A 27,221-nucleotide genomic window follows, 5' to 3' on the forward strand; every position below is an offset into this window, starting at 1 on the left:
CAACTGTCTGGGAAGTAATGGCCCGTTTATGAATGGTTTCTCTCCGTAGGGCCAGTAGGAGCCGGCCCTGGAAAGGAAAACAACAATTAGGCGGCTAAGCCGGAGGATAATTCTGCCAGGGGCCCAACTAAGGACCTCAGGAAGCAGGAGGGAGCGGGGAGGACGACAAAGAAAGGTGTCTGAGGAAACAATTTCCATAAACATAAACAAAAGCCACCGTTCCGAGCGCATAATCAAGTCCGGCACCCAGTGTCGTCGCAGACACAATCTAATTGCAAATTATGTCGCGCAGTGTACTACACACTATGGGAACTGCCGTCCGAGGAGGAGGACCTGGGAGGGAGTGGGACCTCGGCAAAACTTTGTCCTCGGACCTCGCAAGGTCCTCCCGAAATTGATCGGCGTTGTTCAATGGGATTTATGTATGCACGGTCCCGAGTGGCCGAAAAACTTTTATTTATTTACAATTTGTTGCCATTTGTCTCAGTCGGCCAGTCGGCCAGTTGGCCAACTTGGTCCTTGGGACAGTGGCTGCGAAAAGTTGGAGCTGCCTAAGCACCGAACACGCCGCCACAAATTTATGCCCCTCAAGTTGGGCGCCGAGTTCCAGTTTCAGTTTCCATTTCAGTTTGGGCTTCAGGTAGCCACCGATGATGCAGCGGTGATGGGCATCCCCTTATGTTTTTATTTCGAGTCCATTCCGGGGACCGGTTATTTATTTTCCACACTTGAACAAATACATCAGAGGGCAGTGTGGCAGCAACAGGCGAGTGCGAATGGATGCAAACTTGCTAGTGTGAATGAGCAATTGAATGGCAAATACGTGACCCCCGACCCGGCGACCCGTCACCAACGAGGGGCATCAATTTCAAGGATTTACATGCGGGAGGTCGAAAGGGAAAACCGAGCCGGCCAGGTGAGTTATGTGGCGGCTAAATTATTTCCAGTTTATACAAGGCCGCCCCCGCCCCGTGGTAAGTGGTTTATGCCTCCTGCGACTGTCAGGCAAGGACAACCCATCCCTGGGCAGGGCAGGATGATGCTGCCTCCCCGATCACATATTCCATAATTGCATTTCGCCCTGGCCCGAAAGAGGGCAAACAAAGTGATTAAAATTGCGAGCAATTAAATAATTGATACGGCACTTTATAACCATAACAAATTACTTTAAAATGTAATGTGGCAATATGTGTGGCAAGATAGGACCAGAACCGATTACCCCCCATGCCCCTCCGCATGATGATTGTAAGAATGTTGGCTAAATAATTGATTATAGCGCCTGGGGCAGCAACAATAGTCCACTCAAATATGCAGCCGCACTTGGTTTATTGTTAATGGACAGGATGATAGAGTGCAGCATGGTATTCGGTATTCGGAGCGTTTCCCAATCGCTTTTCATTCCTGGGTTATTAATTTTCCACCTAGATGGCCCGGGGCACGTCCGTAAAATTACCTCCCACACGCATCATCATTCACACGTGTAGGAAGTGGGAAGTGGGATGTGGGCCGTGCTCCGTGGGATGTTGGACGTTGGATGTGGCACGAGGCATGTTTGGTGAGCCTTTCCGAATATGCGCTTATCCGACCTGTCAGCAAATCGGAATTACTCGAAAATTGTGCTCTAAATTCGGTTTATACAACGCACCAAGGTATTCAATATTAATGGGAGTGGCATCCGACTCGTCCTGGCTCCTGCTCCTGCTCTGAGCTATGGCATTTAAATCTCCGGTGTCAATAGGTCTAAAGTTCCGGACAGCATCCAGAACCGGACTGAGGTTTCGTGTGTAATAATTGTGATGAATTAATAAACACAACGCACAAGCGGCTAAACAGGCCAGGATGGTCAGGATGGCCAGCAGGCCTGCACTGCAAAAAGTGGGAGGCACTTCACTGCCCGATTCGACTGTCGAGTTGCATTTACAATTAGGCTCAATTATTCATGACTGATGAGCACAGGATGCGCAAAAACATGCACAGCTCATCGGGCCGTATATCTAATTACATTTGAGCCCACGCTCTCCACTTCTAGCCCAATGAATCGGACCTACCACCTACTACCTGAACTGCCACATGCAGGTTATTCTTTAAAATGGCTCCTACTTGGCCCGTTTAATTCCGAAAAATTGTGGCAGCTATTCGGCTTCCAGGACTTGTCTATAAATCACAACTTTGTCGCAACCTCCGCCCGGCTGACTGATTCCGGGCGGGGAGTCTTGTTCTGCGGCTAATTAAAGTCACAACCCGTTGATGTGTGCGAGGTCCTTGGTGCTTGGTGCCTGGTCCTCCGTCCTCGGAGGTCCTGTTGCCAGTTGCAATTAATTCCAACATAAATTTGCACTTTCTGCCGGGTGTTTGTGGGCCCCTGGCTTTTTCCCCAGCCACCTGCCGTCTAGCACTCGCCCAAGTCCATGTTTACCCACATGTGCACTGCGAGAAAGTCGGTTGAGGTGCCGGGTGCTCCGGCTAGCTCGGAAGTAGACCCTTTCTCTCTCTGTACTGTGTACTGCGTACTGTGTGCTCTGCGGTGACCTTGGCTGTCGCCACTTCCGTTTCGTTTTATGCTCCGTTCCGTTACACATCTGTTCCGGCCCCAACTGTTGCATATGTGACCCAATTTGCCACCTATCTTTGTATCTCAGTATCTTTGTATCTCCTATGTCCCACCTATATCCTGCACCTCCAGGTCGGGTCCAACTACCAACTTCCCGTCCCGTCAGTCTTGGCGTTGCCAATAAATTTTCATACCAACGAGCCACAATAAGAAGAAACAGGCCCAGAACAAAGGGCCGGGCCGAGCAATTAAATGGCCACGTGCTCGGTAGGTCCTTTCGGGCTCTAATTCTTTTTTTGTGTTTTTTTTTTACGTACTACATCACAGTCCGGGTCCGTGTCCGTGTTTGAGGGCCTGGGCCCGGGCTCCGTCCGGATGATTAAACGAAATTTACGAGTACTCCGCCGGGCAGCCTGGCAGCCGGGAGAGTTCGAGAGTTTTGCATAGTCCTGCCCTGTCAGAGATTGATGGGTCGTGTTTTGTCTTGGCGGCGGTCAAGGGAATTCGGGCCAGGTTCATTATAGGCCGGACGGCCTACACGGCGTATGCGTAATATGCCACGGTCACTGTCACGGTTCCTGGAATGACATATTCTGGCATCCGCGCGGGGAGTTGTCAGGTAATGGGCCAGGAGCCGGCACTCCCCTGGGCTCAGATGGGCACTTCCTCGAGTCGAGTCCCTAGCTTTAAGCAAACAATAGAGCATCGGCACACATTCCGACAGCCAATCGATAAAATATTATTGGCTGCAAATACCCATTTATAAATAGAAAAACTAAATCCGACCCTAAGCCCCTGTTATGCCGTTTTCGGAGCTGCTTCCGACCGATTCCCCAATCAATACAGAGCCCCAGCAGCAGCAACATCGTCATCCGGCAGCCTGTCCAATAGATGGTGACGGCTTTCTCTGTCCATGTCGACGTCGATGTCGATGTCGGTGGAGGTGGCGGTGTCGATGGGATGTTATTCAAAATCCAATAATAAGCCCAACAATTATGCAGGACAGGCAATAAAGTGCCAGGCAACGAAACAAATGTGATGCGATGGCCCAAAACTCCAACTGACAGGCTGCCAGCGCAAAAGGATGCGCCGGGTCCGGGTCCGGATGCGGATGTGGATCTGGAGCTAGCTATGGTTGGGGACCCATGATTACGAGCTGCAGTGGCGACGCGGTGACAGGTCTGGTCAGGACACCGCTCCCCCGGGTCCTTGCCCCGTTTTAGTTTCCGTGGCGTTGCTCTTTTTTACGAGCCACGGGGTGTGCGGGTGCCAGTGTTGTTTTTTTTACGACAAGCAGCCATTTTATTGCAAGTGTCGGCGGCCTCGTCTGAGGTTATTAAAGTTTCAGCCGCGCATTTGGTGTGAAGTCGCATTGCGGCGAACAAGGGGGGAGAGAGGGGTGTTGCAGCCACACAGCCCCACAAGCCACACCACACCCGCCCACTGTTTATTTTATGCCGAGAAATGCAATCATAAAACGTTCAAGGCCCCGAATGCAGTGCTACGATAAGATGCGGAAACTGGGCTGAGAGCTCCCGGGAGGAGCTCCTAGGGAGGCGAACTCCTCCTCCGCCAGTGTGGTGCAAAGTGGCGGGCAGAATGGGACGAGCTTCAAGGTGTTCCTCATCCGGGAGAGCTGCGCTATTCCGCCCCCATAAGTGGGCCCATTAAAGTCGCCATTTGCGAAGCCGCAAACGAACCCACCGACTCCGGCCACCGCCAAATGGCTTTGTGCACTCGGAGTGGGGATAGAGGATAGGGTATCGCTCCTAAAAAACATGGAAAGAGGAGGCCTCCGAGTCGCCATTCAGGCAACTAAAAGCCCGTGAAAGCCTATTGACACAAATCGAAAAAATGGGGAATAAAAATAAACCGGAATAGATCGAAAACCAGAAACCAGAGACACAGATAGACTCCAGACTCCTAAATGGCTTTCGTGGACCATTTCGTGGAGTCTCGTCCTGCCAAGTTGGGGGTCCTGTCCAATGGCAACAGAGTAGCCGAGAACGATATCCCAGAGTCGTAAGCTAGTTTGGATTGTTGCGGGAAAACAAAGCCCTCACTATCTGGCATCCTGTTGGGCTAACAACATAAAAGCCACCGTGAAAGGAAGGGCTGAGGCACAGAGCCCTAAGCTGGAAGCCAGTGTGGCGGGCAAATATTTCCCGGGGAGGCGGAAAACTGAAAACTGGAAATGTAAATATGAAAATTGAATCAGGGACAGATGGACGGACGGACGGACGGACGGGGATGGCTGTCATCTCGCGGCACACACGCTGTAAGCCGGAAACGGATCTGCGAGAAAAGTGTAACGGAAATCGCCCACAGAAAGCAGTCCGGCGGCAGGTGGGTTGCTGGCTGCTGGTTACCGGATGATGGGTGGATGGATGGATGGATGGATGCCACCGTAAATGCAATTAGCTGGGTAAACAATAATAAAACTTTAGTAATAACAAAGAGTCAACTCCGGTGGCTGCTGCTGCTGCTGCAGATAAACATGTTGTTTGGGGCAGGGCAGCTCGTGTTCCATCCTGGAACTGGACCCCGACCTAAACAAACAGAGCAGAGCAGAGCAGAGCAGAGCGCAACCCGAGACCCGAAATGTTTCCTTCCCTGTTATTTGCTTTGCCTTGGAGGCCGGCCGAGAGAACAGATATATAATTCAATTCCCCCGTCGCGCCGCCAGTCCATAACTGGCCCGGCAATTACATCGCAATTAGAGCCGAATGGCAGAACAACAAGCTGCCCAGATTGATCCAATTGAGGTGTGACAAATCGCGGGAATCATCATTAGCGGGCCCCAATGACTGAATCACTGCCACCGCCGCTCGCACGCCCTCCAGTCGGTCGTATCGAGCCATGGCCTCTTGTGGCAGCGTACTGGGCCTCCTCGGCCTGTTCGGTTTCGTGCAACTAACCCAGCAGGTGGGTGCCACTTTTTGTTACTTTTTTGTTCTGTTACCGAGCTTGTGCTTCGAGATCAGTGCCTGGCAGTGAACTAATCCCACCAAACTAATTAAACTCCTCGCAACAGCACTGCTACACGATGAAGCTGGTAGGCATCTCCACCTGGGACACGCCCGCCTACGGCCTGAAGATGAACATGTTCCTGAAGAACAACTCCATGTCCTCGGTGACGACGGTGCACCAGGAGGTGCCCATCCCGCTGTGGCACCTCGTCCTCCTCCAGCACCCACGGAAGCGGGGCGGCGGCGCCGCCTCCTCGCGGGTGGAGCTGCCCCGGATCCTCTACAACTCGACGACAAAGACCTGCGACTTCTGGAAGTACATCCGCCACGTCTCCGCCTGGAACAACGTCGCCAAGCTGATGCTCTCGAAGAACGCCAGCAACATGAGCCTGGCGTGTCCCCTCAAGGCCGGCGTCTACGTGATGAACCGCATCCAGGTGCCGCCGGACACGGCGCTTCTGAAGTTCATGTACCACCCGAACACCATCTACACCCTGGAGGGCACCGTCTACTCCCTCAACCCCAAGGACAAGGTCTCCAAGAAGGCCCTCTGCCACTACGAGGTGAACGCCACGATCTTCAAGTCCTGCTGACGGAATAATCCGTTCCAGGAGGCAATAATATTGTTTTTTTTTTAGCCTGTAGGCTTGTCCACCCCTTGTTTCTCGCAATTTCACAATAAACAGTGGGCTCTGCTTAGATTATAAGATTATCTCTGACCTCCAAGCTCCTCCGCATGATTTGTGCCACGGGAGCGGCTACTTATTCCCAAGATCTGTAGTAGAAATGGGGTTAAGATGGTCCCCGCCACGTGTGCGTGCTGCACGCCAGCTAAGGGTTTTTAATTAAGTGAGAAATCAAAGGGAACCGGAGGGTTCTAATCAAGCCACGTGGACTGGTACTAGCAGGACTCAGTTCAGATACAGGTACAACTAGGCTACACCCTACACCCCCTGCTAGACTGCCACGCGGTTCGGTTTTCAGGTCGCAGGGTTCACGAATTTGGGGCCATCATATGTTTGAGGTCGAATGGCCAGTGGCATTTGCATTTTGCAGTTCGCATGACCGCACGCACCTGTCGGCCCTGTTCGGAATTCAATCGCCGCATCGGGGCATAAAGTGCAAGTATGTTTGGAGGTCCGAGTCCGGTCTGCCGCAACAGTTGCAACTGTTGAGCCTCGTGGGGCGATATCCACAGTCCTCGTTTCGGGTATTTCGGCCAAAAAACAATTGGGTTACAGCCAAACAGCCCGGGACACGGACGAACGACCTGAGCTGAAGCGCCTCCAGGTGGGACCGCCTCGAGCATGTCTAATCCCCCGCCTCTGGGCCCGCCAGGACTCCCCTGCCCCAGCAGCAATCGGCATAAAATATGCGACGCTTGCATGCCAGAGACTTATTATTAAAACATAAAATTTGCATGCAAGCCGCAAAGCCAACGCGACCCAACCTATATATTTAAAACAGCTGCGGCCAGGATGATAGCGGTTTAGGGATTATCGCCGTCAAGTCCTGCTGTTCGGGAAGGTGGTATTTAAAAAATTATAAGCCCTGACAGCGGGCCGGAGTGGATACTATTTATCCAATTAGTTTGTGTTTCCAAATGGACCTGAATCGCATTTACTTTTCATGACCAGCATTTGAAATGCCCGGATGCCGGACCCGTTTCAGGACAAGTGTCCTCCACGTCCACTATTATCCTGACTACAAGTGTGCCACAGAATAAGAAAAAAGGAGCACGCCCGCCCTGCGGAGGGCTGCGGAGATGCCAGGATATATAAATACGTGCCTGTTTGTACTTTTATGTGGCGTTTGGCAATTTGAACTCGTGAATTATGCACGGAACGAGTGGAGTAAAGACAATGCCCCGAGAGGGAGGGCAGGACCCCTCCAGGAGCGGGCGGGGGCCTCTGGATGGGGATGACGGCGCATTAGACAAATTTGGCCAGTTTATTTACTGGCAACAGTTCCAGAGGCCAGAAGCCACGAGTCAGGAGTCAGGAGTCAGGAGAAGATGCTAGCACTCAGTACCCGGCAGAGGGCAGAGGGCTTTCTCCAAGCGGTGATTTGTTGGATGTTTATGCTTTCGAGACAAAAGGGTGCCGGTGATCAGCGATAACAACGTGGAAGCTTTTCCCTGCCGGCCTGAATACATTTTAAAGCCGAGACCTCCCACTGCCCGGCTGTTTAAAGTTCAAGTTCGAACCGCAGGGACCGCGTTCTGTAATTAACATCTCGGATCGCATCGGACCGTTCGATTCGCTGGAAATACCATTTAGAATGTCAGCCCAAAATTGCACCGAAATTACCAAAAACTGTGTCCAGGAGGCAGAGAGGACGTAATTATGGGCCAGGTCGGAAAAACGCAGTAATCATGTTGCCAATAAGGGGGCCTGAGTGCGTGGGTCTGGGCGTAGGATAGCCTTTCCCTCACGGCATTATTAATTTTCCAAATGCGCAATATTTTAAAATGGCGAAAAGCCGGAAAATATTCTTTAAAGTACACAGACCCATTTTGTGTAATGAATGTGGGCTTAAAGCTGTCATCGGGGGATTTGTTTTCACACATCCAGGTGGCCAGGTGGCCGCCCCAAACCCTTTTAACCGTCGTTAGGCAACTGGCTTTTGGCAACAGGCGTTTGGAATTTGGAATTTGGCATCTGGCATCGGTGGCTGTGGCGGCAATTACTTGCGCATTAAGCCGCCATCCACATTCCGTCATCCGCAATCCGCCATTCGAGATACAAAGGAACAGGCCGCGATCCACACACATCCAGGCGGACATCCGAGCTCCCCCCATTATATAGCCAGGCCTGGGATAATTGAGCATCCCACCTGTCCTCTGGGCCGAGCTGGCATTTTATTCATCAAATCACGTGTTTTTACGGATCCCAAATATACTTGACAAGTTACAAAAAATAACACCCAGGACCTGGCCCGTTTATATTCCTATTTTTTGTTTCCCAGCAGCAGAAGCAGTTTCCTTTCTGGGCATTTTGTGGTAATTAGAGTTTCATGTTTCGCCGCAAAAACAGCCCAGTCCGGATTCCGGAAGTTGCTAGCCAACAGGACGATGGCAAGGACGACGAGAACGTGTTGCTTAATTACACGCATTACCAAATATCGCACATACGCCATGTGGCCCGCGGCAGGACTCGAAATAAACCGGCGCTCCAACGAAAATGAAATACTCCCGACCCATGGCTTTAATGGCCCGAGTTCTGCAGGATTTAAAAGGGCCTCTCATCAGGTTTATGCCACAACCGAGTACAAAGGCTCTTAATATCTCCGACTCGGAGGACATGGTTAACCAAGTCCTGATAAGCAGTCGCAGCCCGACAAATCCCAGAGGCAAGAGGCCAAAGGGCGGGAGTGGCGGCAGGAGTCGATAAACCCTAAATGGCCAAAATGGCAAGTGCAATTTAGTAGCGAGCCCGTCTTGACCTGGCCGAGGAGCCAGTCCTGCAGGGAGCAGCCGACTTCGTGCCCCGGCGATAGTAGAGTCACGCCAATATTCAGATTACACGATACCGTGCTATGCCACGCCATCGGGGGGGCGGGCCGGTAGGGACATTGAAGGAGCTGCCAAGGAGCAGGTGGGAGTGGGGGAGGCCGGAGCCCCGAGCCCAGAAACCGGCGCAAAATAATTGTTTTCCGTTGAGCAATAATTTTCTATACCTTTTCCCGCTCCTCTAGCGCTCCTCCGAGGAATTCCCCCGGCAGTTGCCCCCAATAAGCTTGTCAGGGGGCGTGGCCGGGCAGGGTACTTTATTTGGCCCAGCAAATTGAGTTAAGTGTAAAGGTACAGAAAAGGACACAAAGGGAGCGGAAGGCCCAAGAAGAATGCAAAGAAAGTGACGAGGGCCAAGCCCTGGCCAAGACCAGGAGACATTCGGGAGGGGCGGAGAGGGTGGCAGGACCGGAAGTGACACCCATTTTTCGCAATTTTAGCAACTCTGGTAAGTGGTAACATCATAATATTATTAAAAGTTCTGGGAGACATTACGGGCAATCGATGGCGTTCTCGTCCCTAAAAATATCCCAAGGATCGGCACTGCCACCACTTCAGTGGGATGTCCTTCATTTAGTCCTTATTTATATCCCTATAAAGCTCGAGAATGGGTGAAACAAATGAGCTCCTGCCCTGCTCCTGCTCCTGCAACACAAATTAAAACAATATATCTTGTGGCAACAGGAAATCAACATGTTCGGAGCGCATTTAGGCCAAGATTGCATATATCATGATGTTATTTTAATGCCCCGAGCAGGCCAGAGCCGGGATCTCGGCGGTCATTATACGTTGGCTTCCAGCCCCACCTCCGACCCGACCCTCATCCGCATCCGCCTCTACCTCTGCCTCCGACGTGCACATTAATGAGGCTACAAAATGAGCTCCTAAATGACCAACAAAAGGAGGCAAGTCCGACGAAAAAGTGCGGCTTGCAAAAACCGAAAAACATTGTTGCGGCAATTGTCTTGTCTTGGGAGTAGATGTTTTCGTTATTGTTGGCTCGTTACTCTACTTTCCTTTTCATTACACACAAAGGCTGTTGGCATGGGCGTGGGTGTGGCAATGGCAGTGGCGGTGGGTGGCTGCAGACATTGTTGCATCCTGAAGCTTGGCTCATTCAGCGTTAATTTTATGGATCCTGTTCAACTAAAGCAGCTCATGAATCTCAACCTGCCACATTCTTTAGAAGGCACTGGCCAAAATACACCCAGCCAGCCAGGGGACTCGGAAGCAGGATCTTTGGGAAGAGGATACAATCAACTTGACAAATGATGACTGCATAAGGCACTGCTGGTGCATTCAGTGCTCTTCAAGGTTTTATAATTTAAAATTTGGACCATAAAGTAGAGTGCATTTGGGGGGGTTTTCCTCGAAAAGCGAAGCACTTCCCTTTTCTGGCTGGCAAGTAAGACAAACGAAATAAAAAGGATAAACATTTTAAGGAGCAAACTCCCACTGAAAGGAAAATTATTACTGAAGTGGCCTTCAGCCGCCGCCTGGCAGCTCAACCTATTTTCGAGACGGGCTGCCACGGCGCGCTTCCTTTTCCGACCCGGCCAGTGCAAGTGCAAACTTTTTAGGGGAAAACTGAAAAGGATGAAGGGGCCATGAGGGGGGCAGGACACCACATGTATGGCTTTTGTGGTCAAGGGATTTCCAGACCAACGATGTTTGGCCAAAGGCTTGACTTTGATTTTGGTTTTCGGCTTGATTCCCTCAGCCGCCTAATGGCCCAAAGGAAGTCATGTGTAAAGCGAACGAATTCAAGGATTTAAGGATAGTCCTTCCATCTTCCATCTGATTCGAAATAGTTGTGCGAATCGGGATGAGATGCGATGATGAATGCATCCGAACATACGACAAACTGTCACAAATATTTAAATGAAATCCACGGGCTTTCAACGGCGAAGGCATGCGATTCCCGGATGCCGCGGATGGCTTTTGTGGCACGTTCTGTTTTTCATTCGGCAGCTGTCAATTGAAGCTGTTTTTCTGTGGCAGGCACATGTGTTACCTTGTTGATTTGCGAGGCGGTTCTCGACAAAAATAAAGGCCACAAATCTGCATATTCCGACGGCTTGTTGTGTCTATTGACGTTCGCCTGAAAGGCCTTTCACCAGCTCCTGCGGCTCCTCATAATGGTACGCTGGGGGTCAAAGGCCGTTCCGCTAACGACTGACACGTCTCGAATTAAACGGCCCAAATATTTTCTTCCCGAAATCCATACAAATGGCTTTGCATCAATTTTACGCCGCATCTTTGATGCGAGTTTTCGGCGGAGCGGTTAATCGGAGGTTGTGTTGCGGTGGAAAAGCAATTTGTGCGTCTTTATCTCCGTTCCATTCTTCACTTCGTGCCACACCCTGCCACTCTGCCCGCTGCCCTCTGCAGTGGCATCTCCCAGTCCTTCGGCCCTGTCCGTTTATGACACAGTTTGTTTTTCTAAAGCTTTCTGTCATCATTTGCTTGAGTAATTGCTGGATAAAGTGCTGGCAAAATGGCCCCAGTTGTGATTTGATGGGCATTGGCACTTGCAACATGTTGCAACTAGATGCAGTACCCAGCCCCCAGTCTCCAGTAACCCCAGAGCCCCTGTCTTCTGGCCCTTCTCCGCCTCCTTGGGGATTTGCCTTTGTTGCTTTATTGTTGCCATTTAAACATCTCTTGAATGTTACGAGCGGCCATAAAAGAGAGGAATATAGGGACAGGAGCAGCACTGGGCGGTATGCGGTGGGCGGTGGGCGGAGCCGGGAAATATGTCAAGCGTGTGCGGAGCGATAAACCAGAAAAAGAAAGATGCAAGCTGCAGCCCACTCGCAGATACACCCCCATATGCAGATGGTGTGTATGTGGTGTGTGTGCGTTGTGCGGTCATAACATGAGGCGCCATTTAACTGCATTGCGTGTTGGCTTTTTTAATGGCTCCTCTTAAATGCATAGAGGCGCGGGGGGGTCGGGGTGCCGCAGAGTGACGAAAGACCTCCCCTGGAAGAGCGCTGGGAGTCAGAGTCCCACAAATGATGGATCTAAAGCGCCTCTTCGAACAATTCTCCGCATAAACCGAAGAATTTAGTTACTCCTATATACCTCCCTACCATGTTCATATCTTGGTCAATTTTCATCGGATTCTCAAGAGGAATACCTTAAACGACTTGTAGTTCTATTCTCCATAATTCTGCATCAAAATCCTAGCATCCAATTTTTGATCCATATTTTTCAAATTTTTCTGATGGGACCCCTTGTAAAATCCAGGATCCCCCAAAGGGCTCACTACAATGTTCATATCTTGGTCAATTTTCATCCGATTCCAAAGAGGAATACCTTAAAAGACTCGTAGTTCCATTCTCCATAATTTTGCATCAAAATCCTAGCATCCAATTTTTGATCCATATTTTTCAAATTTTTCTGATGGGACCCCTTGTAAAATCCAGGATCCCCCAAAGGGCTCACTACAATGTTCATATCTCGGCCAATTTTCATCCGATTCTCAAAAGGGATACCTTAAAAGACTCGTAGTTCCATTCTACATAATTCTGCATCAAAATCCTAGCATCCAATTTTTGATCCATATTTTTCAAATTTTTCTGATGGGACCCCTTGTAAAATCCTGGATCCCCCATAGGGCTCACTACAATGCTCATATCTTGGCCAATTTTTATCCGATTCTCAAGAGGAATACCTTAAAAGACTCGTAGTTCCATTCTGCACAAATCTGCATCAAAATCCTAGCATCCAATTTTTGATCCATATTTTTCAAATTTTTCTGATGGGACCCCTTGTAAAATCCTGGATCCCCCATGGGGCTCACTACAATGTTCATATCTTGGCCAATTTTCATCGGATTCTCAAGAGGAATACCTTAAAAGACTCGTAGTTCCATTCTCCACAAATCTGCATCAAAATCCTAGCACCCAATTTTTGATCCATATTTTTCAAATTTTTCTGATGGGACCCCTTGTAAAATCCAGGATCCCCCATGGGGCTCACTACAATGTCCGTATCTTGGCCAATTTTCATCCGATTCTCAAAAGGGATACCTTAGAAGACCCGTTGTTCCATTCTCCATAATTCTGCATCAAAATCCTAGCATCCAATTTTTGATCAATATTTTTTAAATTTTTTTGATGGGACCCCTTGTAAAATCCAGGATCCCCCATAGGGCTCACTACAATGTCCATATCTAGGTCAATTTTCATCCGATTCCAAAGAGGAATACCTTAAAAGACTCGTACTTCCATTCTCCATAATTCTGCATCAAAATCCTAGCATCCAATTTTTGATCCATATTTTTCAAATTTTTCTGATGGGACCCCTTGTAAAATCCTGGATCCCCCAAAGGGCTCACTACAATGTTCATATCTTGGTCAATTTTCATCCGATTCCAAAGAGGAATACCTCAAAAGACTCGTAGTTCCATTCTACATAATTCTGCGTCAAAATCCTAGCATCCAATTTTTGATCCATATTTTTCAAATTTTTCTGATGGGACCCCTTGTAAAATCCTGGATCCCCCATAGGGCCTCACTATTATGTTTATATCTTGGCCAATTTTCATCCGATTCTCAAAAGGGATACCTTAACAGACTCGTAGTTCCATTCTCCATAATTCTGCATCAAAATCCTAGCATCCAATTTTTCATCCATATTTTTCAAATTTTTCTGATGGGACCCCTTGTAAAATCCTGGATCCCCCATAGGGCCTCACTATTATGTTTATATCTTGGCCAATTTTTATCCGATTCTCAAAAGGGATACCTTAAAAGACTCGTAGTTTCATTCTCCATAATTCTGCATCAAAATCCTAGCATCCAATTTTTGATCCATATTTTTCAAATTTTTCTGATGGGACCCCTTGTAAAATCCTGGATCCCCCATAGGGCTCACTACAATGTTTATATCTTGGCCAATTTTCATCCGATTCTCAAAAGGGATACCTTAACAGACTCGTAGTTCCATTCTGCACAAATCTGCATCAAAATCCTAGCATCCAATTTTTCATCCATATTTTTCAAATTTTTCTGATGGGACCCCTTGTAAAATCCTGGATCCCCCATAGGGCTCACTACAATGTTCATATCTTGGCCAATTTTCATCGGATTCTCAAGAGGAATACCTTAAAAGACTCGTAGTTCCATTCTCCACAAATCTGCATCAAAATCCTAGCACCCAATTTTTGATCCATATTTTTCAAATTTTTCTGATGGGACCCCTTGTAAAATCCAGGATCCCCCATGGGGCTCACTACAATGTCCGTATCTTGGCCAATTTTCATCCGATTCTCAAAAGGGATACCTTAGAAGACCCGTTGTTCCATTCTCCATAATTCTGCATCAAAATCCTAGCATCCAATTTTTGATCAATATTTTTTAAATTTTTTTGATGGGACCCCTTGTAAAATCCAGGATCCCCCATAGGGCTCACTACAATGTCCATATCTAGGTCAATTTTCATCCGATTCCAAAGAGGAATACCTTAAAAGACTCGTACTTCCATTCTCCATAATTCTGCATCAAAATCCTAGCATCCAATTTTTGATCCATATTTTTCAAATTTTTCTGATGGGACCCCTTGTAAAATCCTGGATCCCCCAAAGGGCTCACTACAATGTTCATATCTTGGTCAATTTTCATCCGATTCCAAAGAGGAATACCTCAAAAGACTCGTAGTTCCATTCTACATAATTCTGCGTCAAAATCCTAGCATCCAATTTTTGATCCATATTTTTCAAATTTTTCTGATGGGACCCCTTGTAAAATCCTGGATCCCCCATAGGGCCTCACTATTATGTTTATATCTTGGCCAATTTTCATCCGATTCTCAAAAGGGATACCTTAACAGACTCGTAGTTCCATTCTCCATAATTCTGCATCAAAATCCTAGCATCCAATTTTTCATCCATATTTTTCAAATTTTTCTGATGGGACCCCTTGTAAAATCCTGGATCCCCCATAGGGCCTCACTATTATGTTTATATCTTGGCCAATTTTTATCCGATTCTCAAAAGGGATACCTTAAAAGACTCGTAGTTTCATTCTCCATAATTCTGCATCAAAATCCTAGCATCCAATTTTTGATCCATATTTTTCAAATTTTTCTGATGGGACCCCTTGTAAAATCCTGGATCCCCCATAGGGCTCACTACAATGTTTATATCTTGGCCAATTTTCATCCGATTCTCAAAAGGGATACCTTAACAGACTCGTAGTTCCATTCTGCACAAATCTGCATCAAAATCCTAGCATCCAATTTTTCATCCATATTTTTCAAATTTTTCTGATGGGACCCCTTGTAAAATCCTGGATCCCCCATAGGGCTCACTACAATGTTTATATCTTGGCCAATTTTCATCCGATTCTCAAAAGGGATACCTTAACAGACTCGTCGTCCATTCTCCATAATTCTGCATCAAAATCCTAGCATCCAAATTTTGATCCATATTTTTCAAATTTTTCTGATGGGACCCCTTGTAAAATCCTGGATCCCCCATAGGGCTCACTACAATGTTTATATCTTGGCCAATTTTCATCCGATTCTCAAAAGGGATACCTTAACAGACTCGTAGTTCCATTCTCCATAATTCTGCATCAAAATCCTAGCATCCAATTTTTGATCCATATTTTTCAAATTTTTCTGATGGGACCCCTTGTAAAATCCAGGATCCCCCAAAGGGCTCACTACAATGTTCATATCTTGGTCAATTTTCATCCGATTCCAAAGAGGAATACCTTAAAAGACTCGTAGTTCCATTCTCCATAATTCTGCATCAAAATCCTAGCATCCAATTTTTGATCCATATTTTTCAAATTTTTCTGATGGGACCCCTTGTAAAATCCTGGATCCCCCAAAGGGCTCACTACAATGTTCATATCTTGGTCAATTTTCATCCGATTCCAATGAGGAATACCTCAAAAGACTCGTAGTTCCATTCTACATAATTCTGCGTCAAAATCCTAGCATCCAATTTTTGATCCATATTTTTCAAATTTTTCTGATGGGACCCCTTGTAAAATCCTGGATCCCCCATAGGGCTCACTACAATGTTTATATCTTGGCCAATTTTCATCCGATTCTCAAAAGGGATACCTTAACAGACTCGTAGTTCCATTCTGCACAAATCTGCATCAAAATCCTAGCATCCAATTTTTCATCCATATTTTTCAAATTTTTCTGATGGGACCCCTTGTAAAATCCTGGATCTCCCATAGGGCTCACTACAATGTTTATATCTTGGCCAATTTTCATCCGATTCTCAAAAGGGATACCTTAACAGACTCGTCGTCCATTCTCCATAATTCTGCATCAAAATCCTAGCATCCAAATTTTGATCCATATTTTTCAAATTTTTCTGATGGGACCCCTTGTAAAATCCTGGATCCCCCATAGGGCTCACTACAATGTTTATATCTTGGCCAATTTTCATCCGATTCTCAAGAGGAATACCTCAAAAGACTCGTAGTTCCATTCTCCATAATTCTGCATCAAAATCCTAGCATCCAATTTTTGATCCATATTTTTCAAATTTTTCTGATGGGACCCCTTGTAAAATCCAGGATACCCCATAGGGCTCACTACAATGTCCATATCTGGGCCAATTTTCATCCGATTCTCAAAAGGGATACTTTAGAAGACTCGTAGTTCCATTCTCCATAATTCTGCATCAAAATCCTAGCATCCAATTTTTGATCCATATTTTTCAAATTTTTCTGATCGGACCCCTTGTAAAATCCTGGATCCCCCATAGGGCTCACTACAATGTTTATATCTTGGCCAATTTTCATCCGATTCTCAAAAGGGATACCTCAAAAGACTCGTAGTTCCATTCTCCATAATTCTGCATCAAAATCCTAGCATCCAATTTTTGATCCATATTTTTCTAATTTTTCTGATGGCACCCTTTCTTCTTACCCCGGATGTTGAAGCAAAATACTTTAAAACTAATATTAAATAATTCACTCATAATTAACCCATTTAATTTAATTAAAAGCTACCACAGGGGTCTGGATCGAATGTAATCAGACCACATTCAGGGTCGATAAGGTTGGCAAACAAACAATCAGACAGAAAAACATCTGTCGTCGGATCGGATGGCCTGTTTGGAAGGAGCAAAGACCAACTCAGAGACACGTCACCCAAGCAATCTCTACACTGAAAGAAGTTTTCAAGTGGTAAGTAACACCTTTCGAAAATGCAGATTATTTTCTTTGGTTTCTCAGGCTAACCAGGCCCGTGTTTTTTTTCAGTGCGCGAAGAGAGACAGATAAAAGAGAGACGGCGTCGAGATAAGCCCCCACCCGACGCACATATAACCCAATCTGGCGGAGAGCGCCCTCAGTTGACCAACGACTCTTTGCAGCGATGGATCGGTGGCAGAACCGTGTGGCAGTAGTGAGTGGGGCGAGCTCTGGGATCGGGGCCGCCTGCGCCCGTCTTCTGGTCGCCGCTGGGCTCCAAGTAGTGGGCCTGGCAAGGCGCACCGAACGCCTCCAAAAGCTCAGGGAGTCCCTGCCGGAGGAACAGCGGAAAAGGTTCCACCAGCACGCCTGCGACGTATCCGAGGAGGCGCAGGTGGACGCCGCCTTCGAGTGGATCGAGCGGGAGCTGGGCGGCGTGGACGTGATGGTGAACAACGCCGGCATAGTCCTGGGCGGCCAGCTGATCGACATGCCCACGAAGGACATCGCCAGCACCCTGCAGACGAATCTCATGGGCAGCATATACTGCACCAAGCTGGCGGCGAGCAGCATGCGCCGCCGGCAGGTAGCCGGACATCTCTTCTTCGTGAACAGCACAGCCGGAGTAGCCGGCTACAAGCCGGATCCGGCGGACGAGAGCCTCAACGCCTACACGCCCAGCAAGTTCGGACTGACGGCCGTCCACGAGATCTGCCGGCAGGAGCTGATCCAGAAGGGCTCGAAGATCAAGACTACGGTGAGAATATTGAAGATCCTCCAAAGAATTGGGTTACAAGAAGCATCTTCCACCTTTCAGAGCATCAATCCCGGCTGGGTGGCCACCGAAATAGTGCCCGACGAGACCAAGGCCAAGCTGGGCGAGGTCATCCTCCAGGCAGACGATGTGGCGCAGGCCGTAATGTACGCCCTTGCCACACCCCCGCACGCCCAGGTGGAGCAGATAACACTCCGGGCAGTGGGAGAGTACTTCTGATTCTGATTCCGATTGTGATTGTGATTACGATTCGACTTTGGGCGATAAGAGGAGGCTTCCGGATGATTAGGTGGCTGGAAGATTGTGGGCCGATTCATCGACACCGAATGCCAATCTCTTCAAGGGGAACGACCTGAGCAAACACTCCCACAACCACAACACACACTACACTCTACTCGGAGGAATCCAAACCCACATGGTTGACCACAAAATTGTTTGCACAGTTTTATTGTAGCCTGTTGGGTTATTTGTTTGAAGGACCAGTTGTGTCGCCGGTTCTAAATAAATAATTCAGTTTTGTAATTCGACATCGATGCATAGAGGAGGGCTCGGACTAGGACTAGGCCTTGATATCAGGAGGGGGCCTAAAACCACCGGTAGTTCCTACTGGGAGTAATGGAACTCAGCCGCATGAGCCCCTCTGGTCAGGACTCCAACTCCGACACTTGGGAAACAATTTGAATGATTAAATTAATTCGGCTTCGATCATAAAAAGCAGCCATTGAAAGCCAAAAGTTTGATGTGTGCTTTTAGTTTTGGCCAGAATAGTTGGCCAACTGCGGGGCGTGCGGCCACATAATCATGAGAATAATTCGAGAATTTATTTCCGGCTGCGGCGACTGCGGTGGGGAGCACTAGACGAATGGCCGCTCCTCGGAATGGCTCCGACTCGGAGCTCGGAGGATAATATTAAGTATACGCACTGATCTCAACACGATTTGGTACTTAGGACCGCGAACCTCAGTGGGGCATGTAATTGCACTCGCTTAGGAGCGAAATTAACAAATATCCAACATTAGCGCCGCAAACGCAAACTTTCGCGGGGCTGTGGTCCTTGGCGGGTGGAGGACGATGCGATGGGGCTGACAGGACGCACAGGACCCATATTATCTCAACGTAATTATTTTATTTTATTTTTTCAACACCCCTCTTTGGGTTCTGGCAAAGTTTAGACCTTCTCCAGAGCCCTGTCCCTCATTGAATGCTCGAATTTCGGCGGAAAAGTGAAAACTTTTTTCGAACCTTTTAATGACAGCCCGTCGCCGGCTCACACATGCCCTTCTCCGGGCCGAGTTGCCCCGATCCGGGGGACAGGTAGTCGCTGCTCCCCGGCAAGGGTATTGCGGACTTCGGCTAGCCCCCTTCCGGCTTCCGTTTTTGGGTTTTTGAAAACTTTTGTGATATGTGAGTGGGTGAGCCTGACTGCCAAGTGTTTGTATTCCTAGATGGAGCCGCCGAAGAAGACCCTGCCTCCGAGTGTGTGTGCTGGGTGGAGGCTATTTGTGTTTTTGCCAAGAACGCAGGACCAAGGACCGAGGACTGGGGACCGAGGACCCGGGCCAAGGACTTAGAAGCCTGTGTCAGTTAGACAAGTTTCCCTTTGTCTGACGCCCCTCAGCGCACTTCACTCATTTCCGGCATTTTGTTTTAATTAAATTTATAACAAATGTCATATAGCTGCAAACTTTTCAGCCAGCACCCAGCACCCAGCATGCGAGGGATATGTGCTCCAGCACTGCACTCTCGATTCCCGGATGCTTTAAGAGCCAAACTAGCGGCGGAAGTAGTAGTCCTCCAGCCTCTCGGCGGATTAAATGAAATTTATGCGAAAGATGAGGGTCATCCGTGGAAGCCCTTGAGCTCAAAAAAGGTAATGGGAGCTAAGCAAACTTTCTCATGTCATTTCCAATTTTGTCAAGGTGATTAAAATAGTTTTAATGGCAGCTACCGATGCTTCTGATTTTCAGCAGAATTCTGCCTCCGAAGGACGAAAAGTTTCATTAAATAGATATGTATGCTTTTCGGGACTGGGGGAGAGGTGCGGAGAGCTCATATTTAAGTCTAAAATAGTCCCCTTGGAACTTGGGCGAGACTTGCTCGGTTTGATTCCGAAATTTTCATTTAATTTTGAACAAGTTTTGCCGAAATTGGCATTTCCAGGAACCCAGAGACTTGAATTCAATTTAAAAATTGCAACCAGCCAAAGCAAGTTGTGTAATGAAAGCTTTCTGGGCTTAACCCGGTTAAGTGAAATTCACTTTTGGCCAAAGGTCCGGGTCCGGCTGCATATATTTGAAGGATCTGGGGGGGAGGGGTGTTGGGAAGGAGGTCGAGACATGGCCGGACACAACAATACTAGTATGTAGCATGTTTATGGCATTTGAGCCTGCGGCCACCGGGCGTTGGAGCTTGCTTTTTTGTGTGGGGTCCTGGGGAGTCCTTCCGGGGAATATACAACATATGCGTGCGTGTGGGCGAGTCGATTGAGGAATTTTCGGCCAGGTTGCCATGAGTGCAGTGCAGGATGCAGGCAGCCAGGCAGCCAGGCAGGGCCAAGACTGCGGTTGCTGTTAGTTTTGGTTTGTTGCAGAGCCCCCTCCCCTCTCGTCTGGCATCGACAGGTGCTTTGTGCCCGAAAACTTGGTCACCCGAGCGGTGGCCCGCCGAAAGGCCACTTCTGGAATTCTGTTCGGGACAGCTGTGGCAAATATGCGAATCTGATGACCTTTGAGGCCCGCCCGAAACGCCGAACGCAAAGGATTGCGACCCCCCCTCAGATGCCCCTCGAAAGTAGCCAGAAAACCAGAAATTGAAATTGGAATCTAACAAAGCCACTTTGCGGCAGGTCCTTTCCCATCCACTCGACGGAAATTAAATCTGCAGCGGGCAGGACCTCAAAGTCCACTGCCTAAATGATACTATTTTGCCATACTTTGTCCTGTTTACATTATTTTCCGGTCCCAGGCCCACCTTGAGCTGCAAGTGGCGCATTCTGATTCGGATTATGGCTTTCTGATTGATGAGCCCTGCCAAGTCCTGATGATTCCGAATTAAGGACTCAGGAGGAGCTTCAGAGACAGAAATTCGTTAAAAACTGAAACTTGCAGTTGCACAGAGCTCCCCTCCCCTCCCCAAAAGGAACGGAAGCAGGACTACTCGTAGTTTAAACAATACCAGAGACAATCAAACTGCACAAATATTAGTTACAAGTTGCCAGGGGTCTCGAGGCGGAAGGAAGGGGACTCTGCCGGGGAGGACGCATGCCTGGAAAAACATTGACAATGCAGTCGGCAAACACATCTCGTTTACTTTGCATTTTCATCTAATGAAGCAAAAACAATGCCGCTGGTAGTGAAAGGATGCAGCTCCGTGTGACTCGTCCTAATCTGCACCAATTAAGGGGGATAATGGGCCCAAGCCCGGTTCGAAGAAGAACCCATTCAGCAGCATCAGGCAGTGCAAACAGGGCGCTTTTCACAAGTTTTTTTTATCCAAACACGGCCCTGGGCAATAGGCTTTAGTGTTTACCATTGAATGCTCCGGCATAAGTCCGGCATAAATCCGGAATGCATCCAATAGAGTAAAAGTAAACATTTTTTCGTGTGCGTTGCTGGCGCTATTGAATTACACGTAGTCCGTGCTCTTTAGCGGAGCTTAAGCCCCACTCCCCACTCCCAGCCTCCGTGTGATGCGGAAAAGCTGCAAAAAAAAACTGCGTAGTCCGTGACCGGACTCCCGGGTGAGAGGCCAGGACCTGGATGTCGGCGCGTGCGGCGTATTAACTTATTGCCCTTGCACATAAATTGCAGCATAATGTTTCGCTTACATGATTATGAACTTTCCACTTTCCACACAGTTTCCACAGCCGGGGTTCAAGCGGGGAAAACTTGTAGCATTTTGTCGAATTGTAAACAGCGAGAAGACAAAATGGAAGCAAGGACGAAAAGGCAGCGCGGTGAAGGATCAACTTTTCCAGCCCTTTCCCGCCGTAATCGAGTTTCCGTTTTATATTCGGTGTTATTCCATTTGCTGTGGTGTCAGTGAAGCATGCTTGAGACTGGAGTATCTGCGAGGTGTGCCACGCCCCCAAAGGACTCCCTCAGAGTTTGCATATTTGGGGCAACTATCCCGCCAGATAGTGGCACGAATTCCTATACAGCAGCTCCGAAGTTCGTCAATGCTCAACCAAGGCCCGCAGTGCTTTAAAGCCAAGGTTCCTAGCCCGGTTATTGGGGGGCTTCTGAGCCGATTAGTGACGACACAAAAGTCACTAGGACTACTTATAGAGGAGGAGCGGGAGAGGTCACAACAATGAGAACAAAGGCCACGAAGGCGCGACGGTTGAGCTTCCGTTTCCGCTTCCGCTCAGCCCTCGCTGAGCCTTCCACCGTGCTTTTTCAGAAAAATAAATCGCAACATTTTATTTATTTCATCCTCGTAGGCCAGCCAACCTGTTACCAGTTATCTCGGAGTAGTCCGGAGTAATTACACGTAATACGAGAGTCGCAATCGTAATCGCAATCGATTATGCGATCAATGAGGTGTCAGGACAGGCCGGAAGCATTCGTTCCTGGCCTCTCTCAGGTGCCATAAAAGTGTCAACGGCAGCTGTGGGGAAGTGCAATCTTCGTCCTGGAGAGCAGCACCCCGCTCCGCAGCTGCCAACAACACGCCTACTCAGCCAACAGGACTGCCAATAAATGCGGAAATTTCTTTTCCATTCTCGTTCAAGTCGAAAAAAGGGAGTGGGTCCCAGAGAGGTGGGAAAGGGCCCTCTGAAAGGGCCCAGAGTAAGTGATTTGCATGCCAAATTGCCGATAGTTTGTTGCTGATATAGAGGCAGTTGTTTTTCCCTTTTTTTCTGATTCTGCCATTAAGCTGATTTGATTTGGGAACAGGCTGCGAGCGAGGTAAACCAATTTATCGAATGGCAGTGAAGTGCGATACTACCTTTAAACCCTTTAATTAGCTACCTAATTGGCCCTGACTGGCGATCGTTTCAGCTCATTAGGCCAAGCAGAGTTTTAAATTCCTACAACACTCTTTTATTCATCTCAATGTCAATGGTGATTAATTGCAAGCCATCTCCTCCGATGACGCAACTAGCCGACCTTTGGGCCCTCAACTTCATTAGCAACTTTTCGATTTTTTCCGGCCCATAAACCTACATACTCCTGCTGGAAAAACATTGTTGGAAAAATGGCTGCCTGGGATGAAGTTGCTGGACACAAAAATAAAGTTTCCAACTTGCAACGAACAACATGCCTATCATTTGCACAAAGTGCAGAGGGCAGGGGTCAAACTGGAAACAAAAGTTTTAATACATATCTAATAGCGATACTGAGCCATCAGGAAAATTGCCAAAAGTGCACGACCGGCCAGGACAGGGCCAGGACAGGGCTGGAAAAACAAGCCGCAGGCCAAAAATATTCATTGCGGCTAATTGCGAGTGTGTCAAGCTGCACTCGAGTCATCGAGTCGAGTCGAGTCTACTTGGGGTCAACTTTTGATCGATGCTATTTGCACTAATTAAAAATCCATCAAGTAATGAAGCAACGAGCCAGCCCAGGCCCAGGCCCAGAGCTTCGAACTAATGCCCTCAATTAAATTAGGGCCATCAAGTGATTAGAAAACAGTTCGTGTCTCAGAACCTGCACTCGATGCTCCGATGGCTGAATAGCCATTCAATTCAATTATTCGATCCGGGAGCAAGTTCTTCAAAATGCATTCATTTTAATATTTGTAAACAGCCAAAAGAGCCATCGTTATCGTGTCAATCGGCCAATCCCATTAGGATTGCTAATGGAATGTCAGGCAACTAATCTCGAAGAGCCATCCATATACATATCATTCGAGTGACACCTCTCGCCCAAATTAACATTGATATTTGGGCCAGATCGGGGCTCGAAAGGATGGTTACATACGTGTTTTCCCGGTGATTAATAGCCTTCATAAATTTGTGTGAATTATTTATGCGGTTTCCACATTAGGACAGTGGTCGCCAATAAAATGGGGATACTTTGCATTACCTTGTAAAACGACAGTCAAAACAAACAAATTGATTATGCCAGCCCCCAGATCCCCCTATCCAGAACCCGAGGCGGTCTAGACGTTGGGCCAACTCTGGACAGGCCTCTGAATGGAATTAGGTGACTGGGTACCGGGAACTGCCCTATAATCGCCGGGCCAAATCACAAATCCATCTCCCTGGGCGTGTATTTATAGCATAACTGTGGCATCATTGAATATGCACGGGTTCGTTCGTCATTACAATTCAAATTCAAATATTTATGCGGCCATTGTTTTGCCATTGAAGCATTCTCTTATTTATTTATTTAAATTTTCATTTTTCATTTTTCATTTGACGTCATTTCGAATCGATGCGATTCGATTTGTTTCGATTTCCCCTCCCACCGACCAGCTTCCAGATCCCCTTCCGCTTTTTTGTCGCCTCCGAAGCACTCGCTTTCCTTTTGTTTTATTGATTACGCACATTTGAAAATCAATCAGCGGGGCAATCGCTCGGGCACATTGACTGAAGTTTTGTTTATTTGTTCGTTTTCCAGTCGCCCTCCCCCACCCTGCCGGGGTACACTCATTTCCCAAGACGTTTCCGAAGCCCTATACTTCGAAATGTACTTGAGAAGAGGTATAGAGGGTATCGGAATGTCTACCTCGTCCACCTCTGGTGGCAGCAGCTTTAATGTTTCCTCCTAATGGCCCAAAGTCGAGGGGCTAAGAGGCTTTTCCAGCGACTCGGGCTTCTGAGGTCATGGACACATTTAATTCTTGTGTTCCCGACAATCAAAGTGATTTCTGGCACTAATTCCAGAGAGGCTCTTTAAGAAGAAATTTTGCATGCCGAAAGCAGATATGTTCGGAAAACCTCTTTGAACTGTTGGGTTAAACCTTGTAGGGTCTTGGCTGTTGTGGACAAAAGGACAACACATCCTTGGACATTTCTTTTATGTTTGGGTTGAAAGGAATGCGAGTCCAGCAAGGAGCAGGACCATGAGAGCATGAGAGGAAGCTCGTTTCTGCTCTCTAACTGCAGGCAATTTTTCTATTTTCCACATCATTAGTTTTCAATGAATATTTTTGTTGCTGGCGTAGTTTTCTGCTGGGTTAAGTTTCCACCCCTGCTCCTGCCCCACTCCTCCACTCCTGGCATAAGCAAATAAACTTATAAATTGGCCAGGACGAAAAACAAAATCGAAGCAAAAAGAGCAGCGAGCAGCTAGCAAGTTCAATAGCAGCCATAAATCAAAAACACTGCCCGGGGGAAAACATGATGGAAAAGCTGAGGTCTTTCTCCCGAGTCTCCTTGCAGGACCTCGCCAGATTGCCTCCTCCAGAGTATGCCTTTATTCTGTGGGACAAGTGCGTGTGGCGAGCTCGGGGCAATTGTAATAGAATTAGTTTATTTTTTCGTGTTTCGTATTTTGTATTTTGTATTTGACTTTGGGCCGCACATTAAATAGGCGATATGGTCGGAGGATGCCTGGCTAGCAGGCCAAATTCATGCACGAGCGGCCGTCGGGGGCCATTTGAAGTCCTGTGAATGTCCTGCGGCCCGCCATCATCTTAATTATCGCCTTCAATTATCACTATCATCATCATCTTCATCGATGTCGTCCCAAACGTAAACATAACTGCAGAGAAATATATTTTTTTGTCCACAAATACACGAATATTTTCCGGACAAATCAAGCAAATCAAAATCAAAGCAAATACTTCGATACTGAAAGAAATACGGTCCTGTGGGCATTGACTTCCCGACGCACATTACCGGCCAGGGGACAGGGGCCAGGACCAAGGACCTGCCATCAAATCAAACGCCCGCTTTTCCGCTTATTGCGTCGCTCGGACGGTCGGACGAGCATTTAATATTCGGGAACGTTGCTCCCAAAATGCTTCCCTGGAATTATGAGCAGTTTTTAAAAAAAAATCCTGCAGCACACGGTAATTACGCTACAATTTTATCAATTTTGAGCGGAAAACTGGTGGCCAGAAGCCCCAAATTGGCCATTAAAGGAGCACTTTGGGGAAGGACCTCTATCGCGTCATCAGTGTTTTAAGCCACAAATGACTCTGTTTAACTTCTGAATAATTTTAATAAAACAGTCTGCCTTTATATTGCAGTTAATATTTAACCCCCCCACCATCACCCCCATCGTGGCCTTTGTGATTATTAAATGCAGTTTCCTTTTGTTTACACATCCTGGTTAATTTATTTCGATTTTGTTCATTCGCCCGCAGTTCATTTTGCGCCATTTGTTATTATTTGCATTTACGTTGCGGTCGCTATCGCTTTGACTAATTGCCAGGATTGTGCTCCACAAAGGACCCCAGCCAGGACAAAGGAAAACAATTGCCGGAGAGCTGCTGAGGCAGCAGGACGGCAGGGTGGCAGAATGGCAGGGCGGGGATTAATTCTCCTGACATGTAATTAACCGATTTACATTAGAAGGCATTCCAGAGACAGCCAGCCAGCCCGCCAGAGCCAGAAAGCTCGAAAAAATGAGGGTCTCATATGTAAATGCAAATGACCGCAAGAAGTCGTCCTTCCACCACAGAAAGTAATTTGTTTCCAGCTTCAAGGGTTTCAGAAACAGTCGCGGAAGCTCATCACCGAGATGGGGTTAGGACTTTAATTTTGGAGCATTTCCTCGAAAAGCAGCCCCATCCAAATACGCAAATTTAAGAGCTGCTGCCATTTCTCGATCAGGATAAGTGACAGCGACGCAAAAAGCTGAAAATGAAATAAAATTACGGAGTGCGGACCCCAGTTCCTCCTAAAATGTTTCTATTCTCGGCCCGAAAGTTTGCCTCTAATATTTTATTTATATTTCATTAAATATAAATGCGTTTGCCTTCGAGTTAAGTTGAGTTTCAGTTGCTCTCCTTTTATGTGGCTCCCTGGTGCTTCCTTCCCTCTACCCCGCTCCAGCCTTTTTTTTGGCCACTGAGCCTCATAATCTCAACCCATTCAGGACTCGGGACAACAACAAGTTGCCGACGAACTTTTTTTTGGCCAGTCTGGTCTGGTCTGGTCGGTCGGTCGGTCCTTTTGGTTAAACAAAACAGCACATAATAAAAACAGAAGAAAAATAATAATAATAATAATAAAAGCGAGGCGGGACTACAAAGGAAAAGGACTGAGAAGTGAGCAGCAGCTCCAGCCACAGTGGCAATTATAAAATAACAAAAATTTGGCCGGGAAAACAAAACAAAAGGGCATTGA

At 47.6% G+C, this 27,221-nt stretch overlaps 3 protein-coding genes across 15 annotated transcripts in view; 2 read left to right on the top strand and 1 right to left on the bottom strand.

Moving 5' to 3' along the window:
• Window positions 1-27,221, bottom strand: part of LOC108123811 (retinal degeneration A) — an 84,389-nt gene that overhangs the window by 33,074 nt on the left and 24,094 nt on the right. The window lies entirely within an intron of this gene.
• LOC108123814 (uncharacterized) lies at window positions 5,409-6,113 on the top strand. Its single transcript, XM_017239150.2, has 2 exons — window positions 5,409-5,476; window positions 5,586-6,113. Exons 1-2 carry the CDS (start codon window positions 5,411-5,413, stop codon window positions 6,111-6,113), a joined length of 594 nt encoding a protein of 197 aa, XP_017094639.1. The 5' UTR covers window positions 5,409-5,410.
• Window positions 17,334-18,504, top strand: LOC108123813 (farnesol dehydrogenase). Its single transcript, XM_017239149.3, has 2 exons — window positions 17,334-17,959; window positions 18,020-18,504. The coding sequence occupies exons 1-2, from the start codon at window positions 17,387-17,389 to the stop codon at window positions 18,194-18,196; spliced, it is 750 nt and encodes a 249-aa protein (XP_017094638.1). The 5' UTR covers window positions 17,334-17,386; the 3' UTR covers window positions 18,197-18,504.

Source organism: Drosophila bipectinata, chromosome XR, assembly GCF_030179905.1.
Source record: "Drosophila bipectinata strain 14024-0381.07 chromosome XR, DbipHiC1v2, whole genome shotgun sequence".
NCBI classification, from domain to species: domain Eukaryota; kingdom Metazoa; phylum Arthropoda; class Insecta; order Diptera; family Drosophilidae; genus Drosophila; species Drosophila bipectinata.

Excerpts from the sequence above, each read along its gene's own strand:
- LOC108123814 (XM_017239150.2), top strand. The coding sequence starts at position 5,411 with ATGGCCTCTTGTGGCAGCGTACTGGGCCTCCTCGGCCTGTTCGGTTTC. Across the intron at positions 5,477-5,585 it reads TCGTGCAACTAACCCAGCAG|CACTGCTACACGATGAAGCT; the intron begins GTGGGTGCCACT and ends TCCTCGCAACAG.
- LOC108123813 (XM_017239149.3), top strand. The coding sequence starts at position 17,387 with ATGGATCGGTGGCAGAACCGTGTGGCAGTAGTGAGTGGGGCGAGCTCT. Across the intron at positions 17,960-18,019 it reads GCTCGAAGATCAAGACTACG|AGCATCAATCCCGGCTGGGT; the intron begins GTGAGAATATTG and ends TCCACCTTTCAG.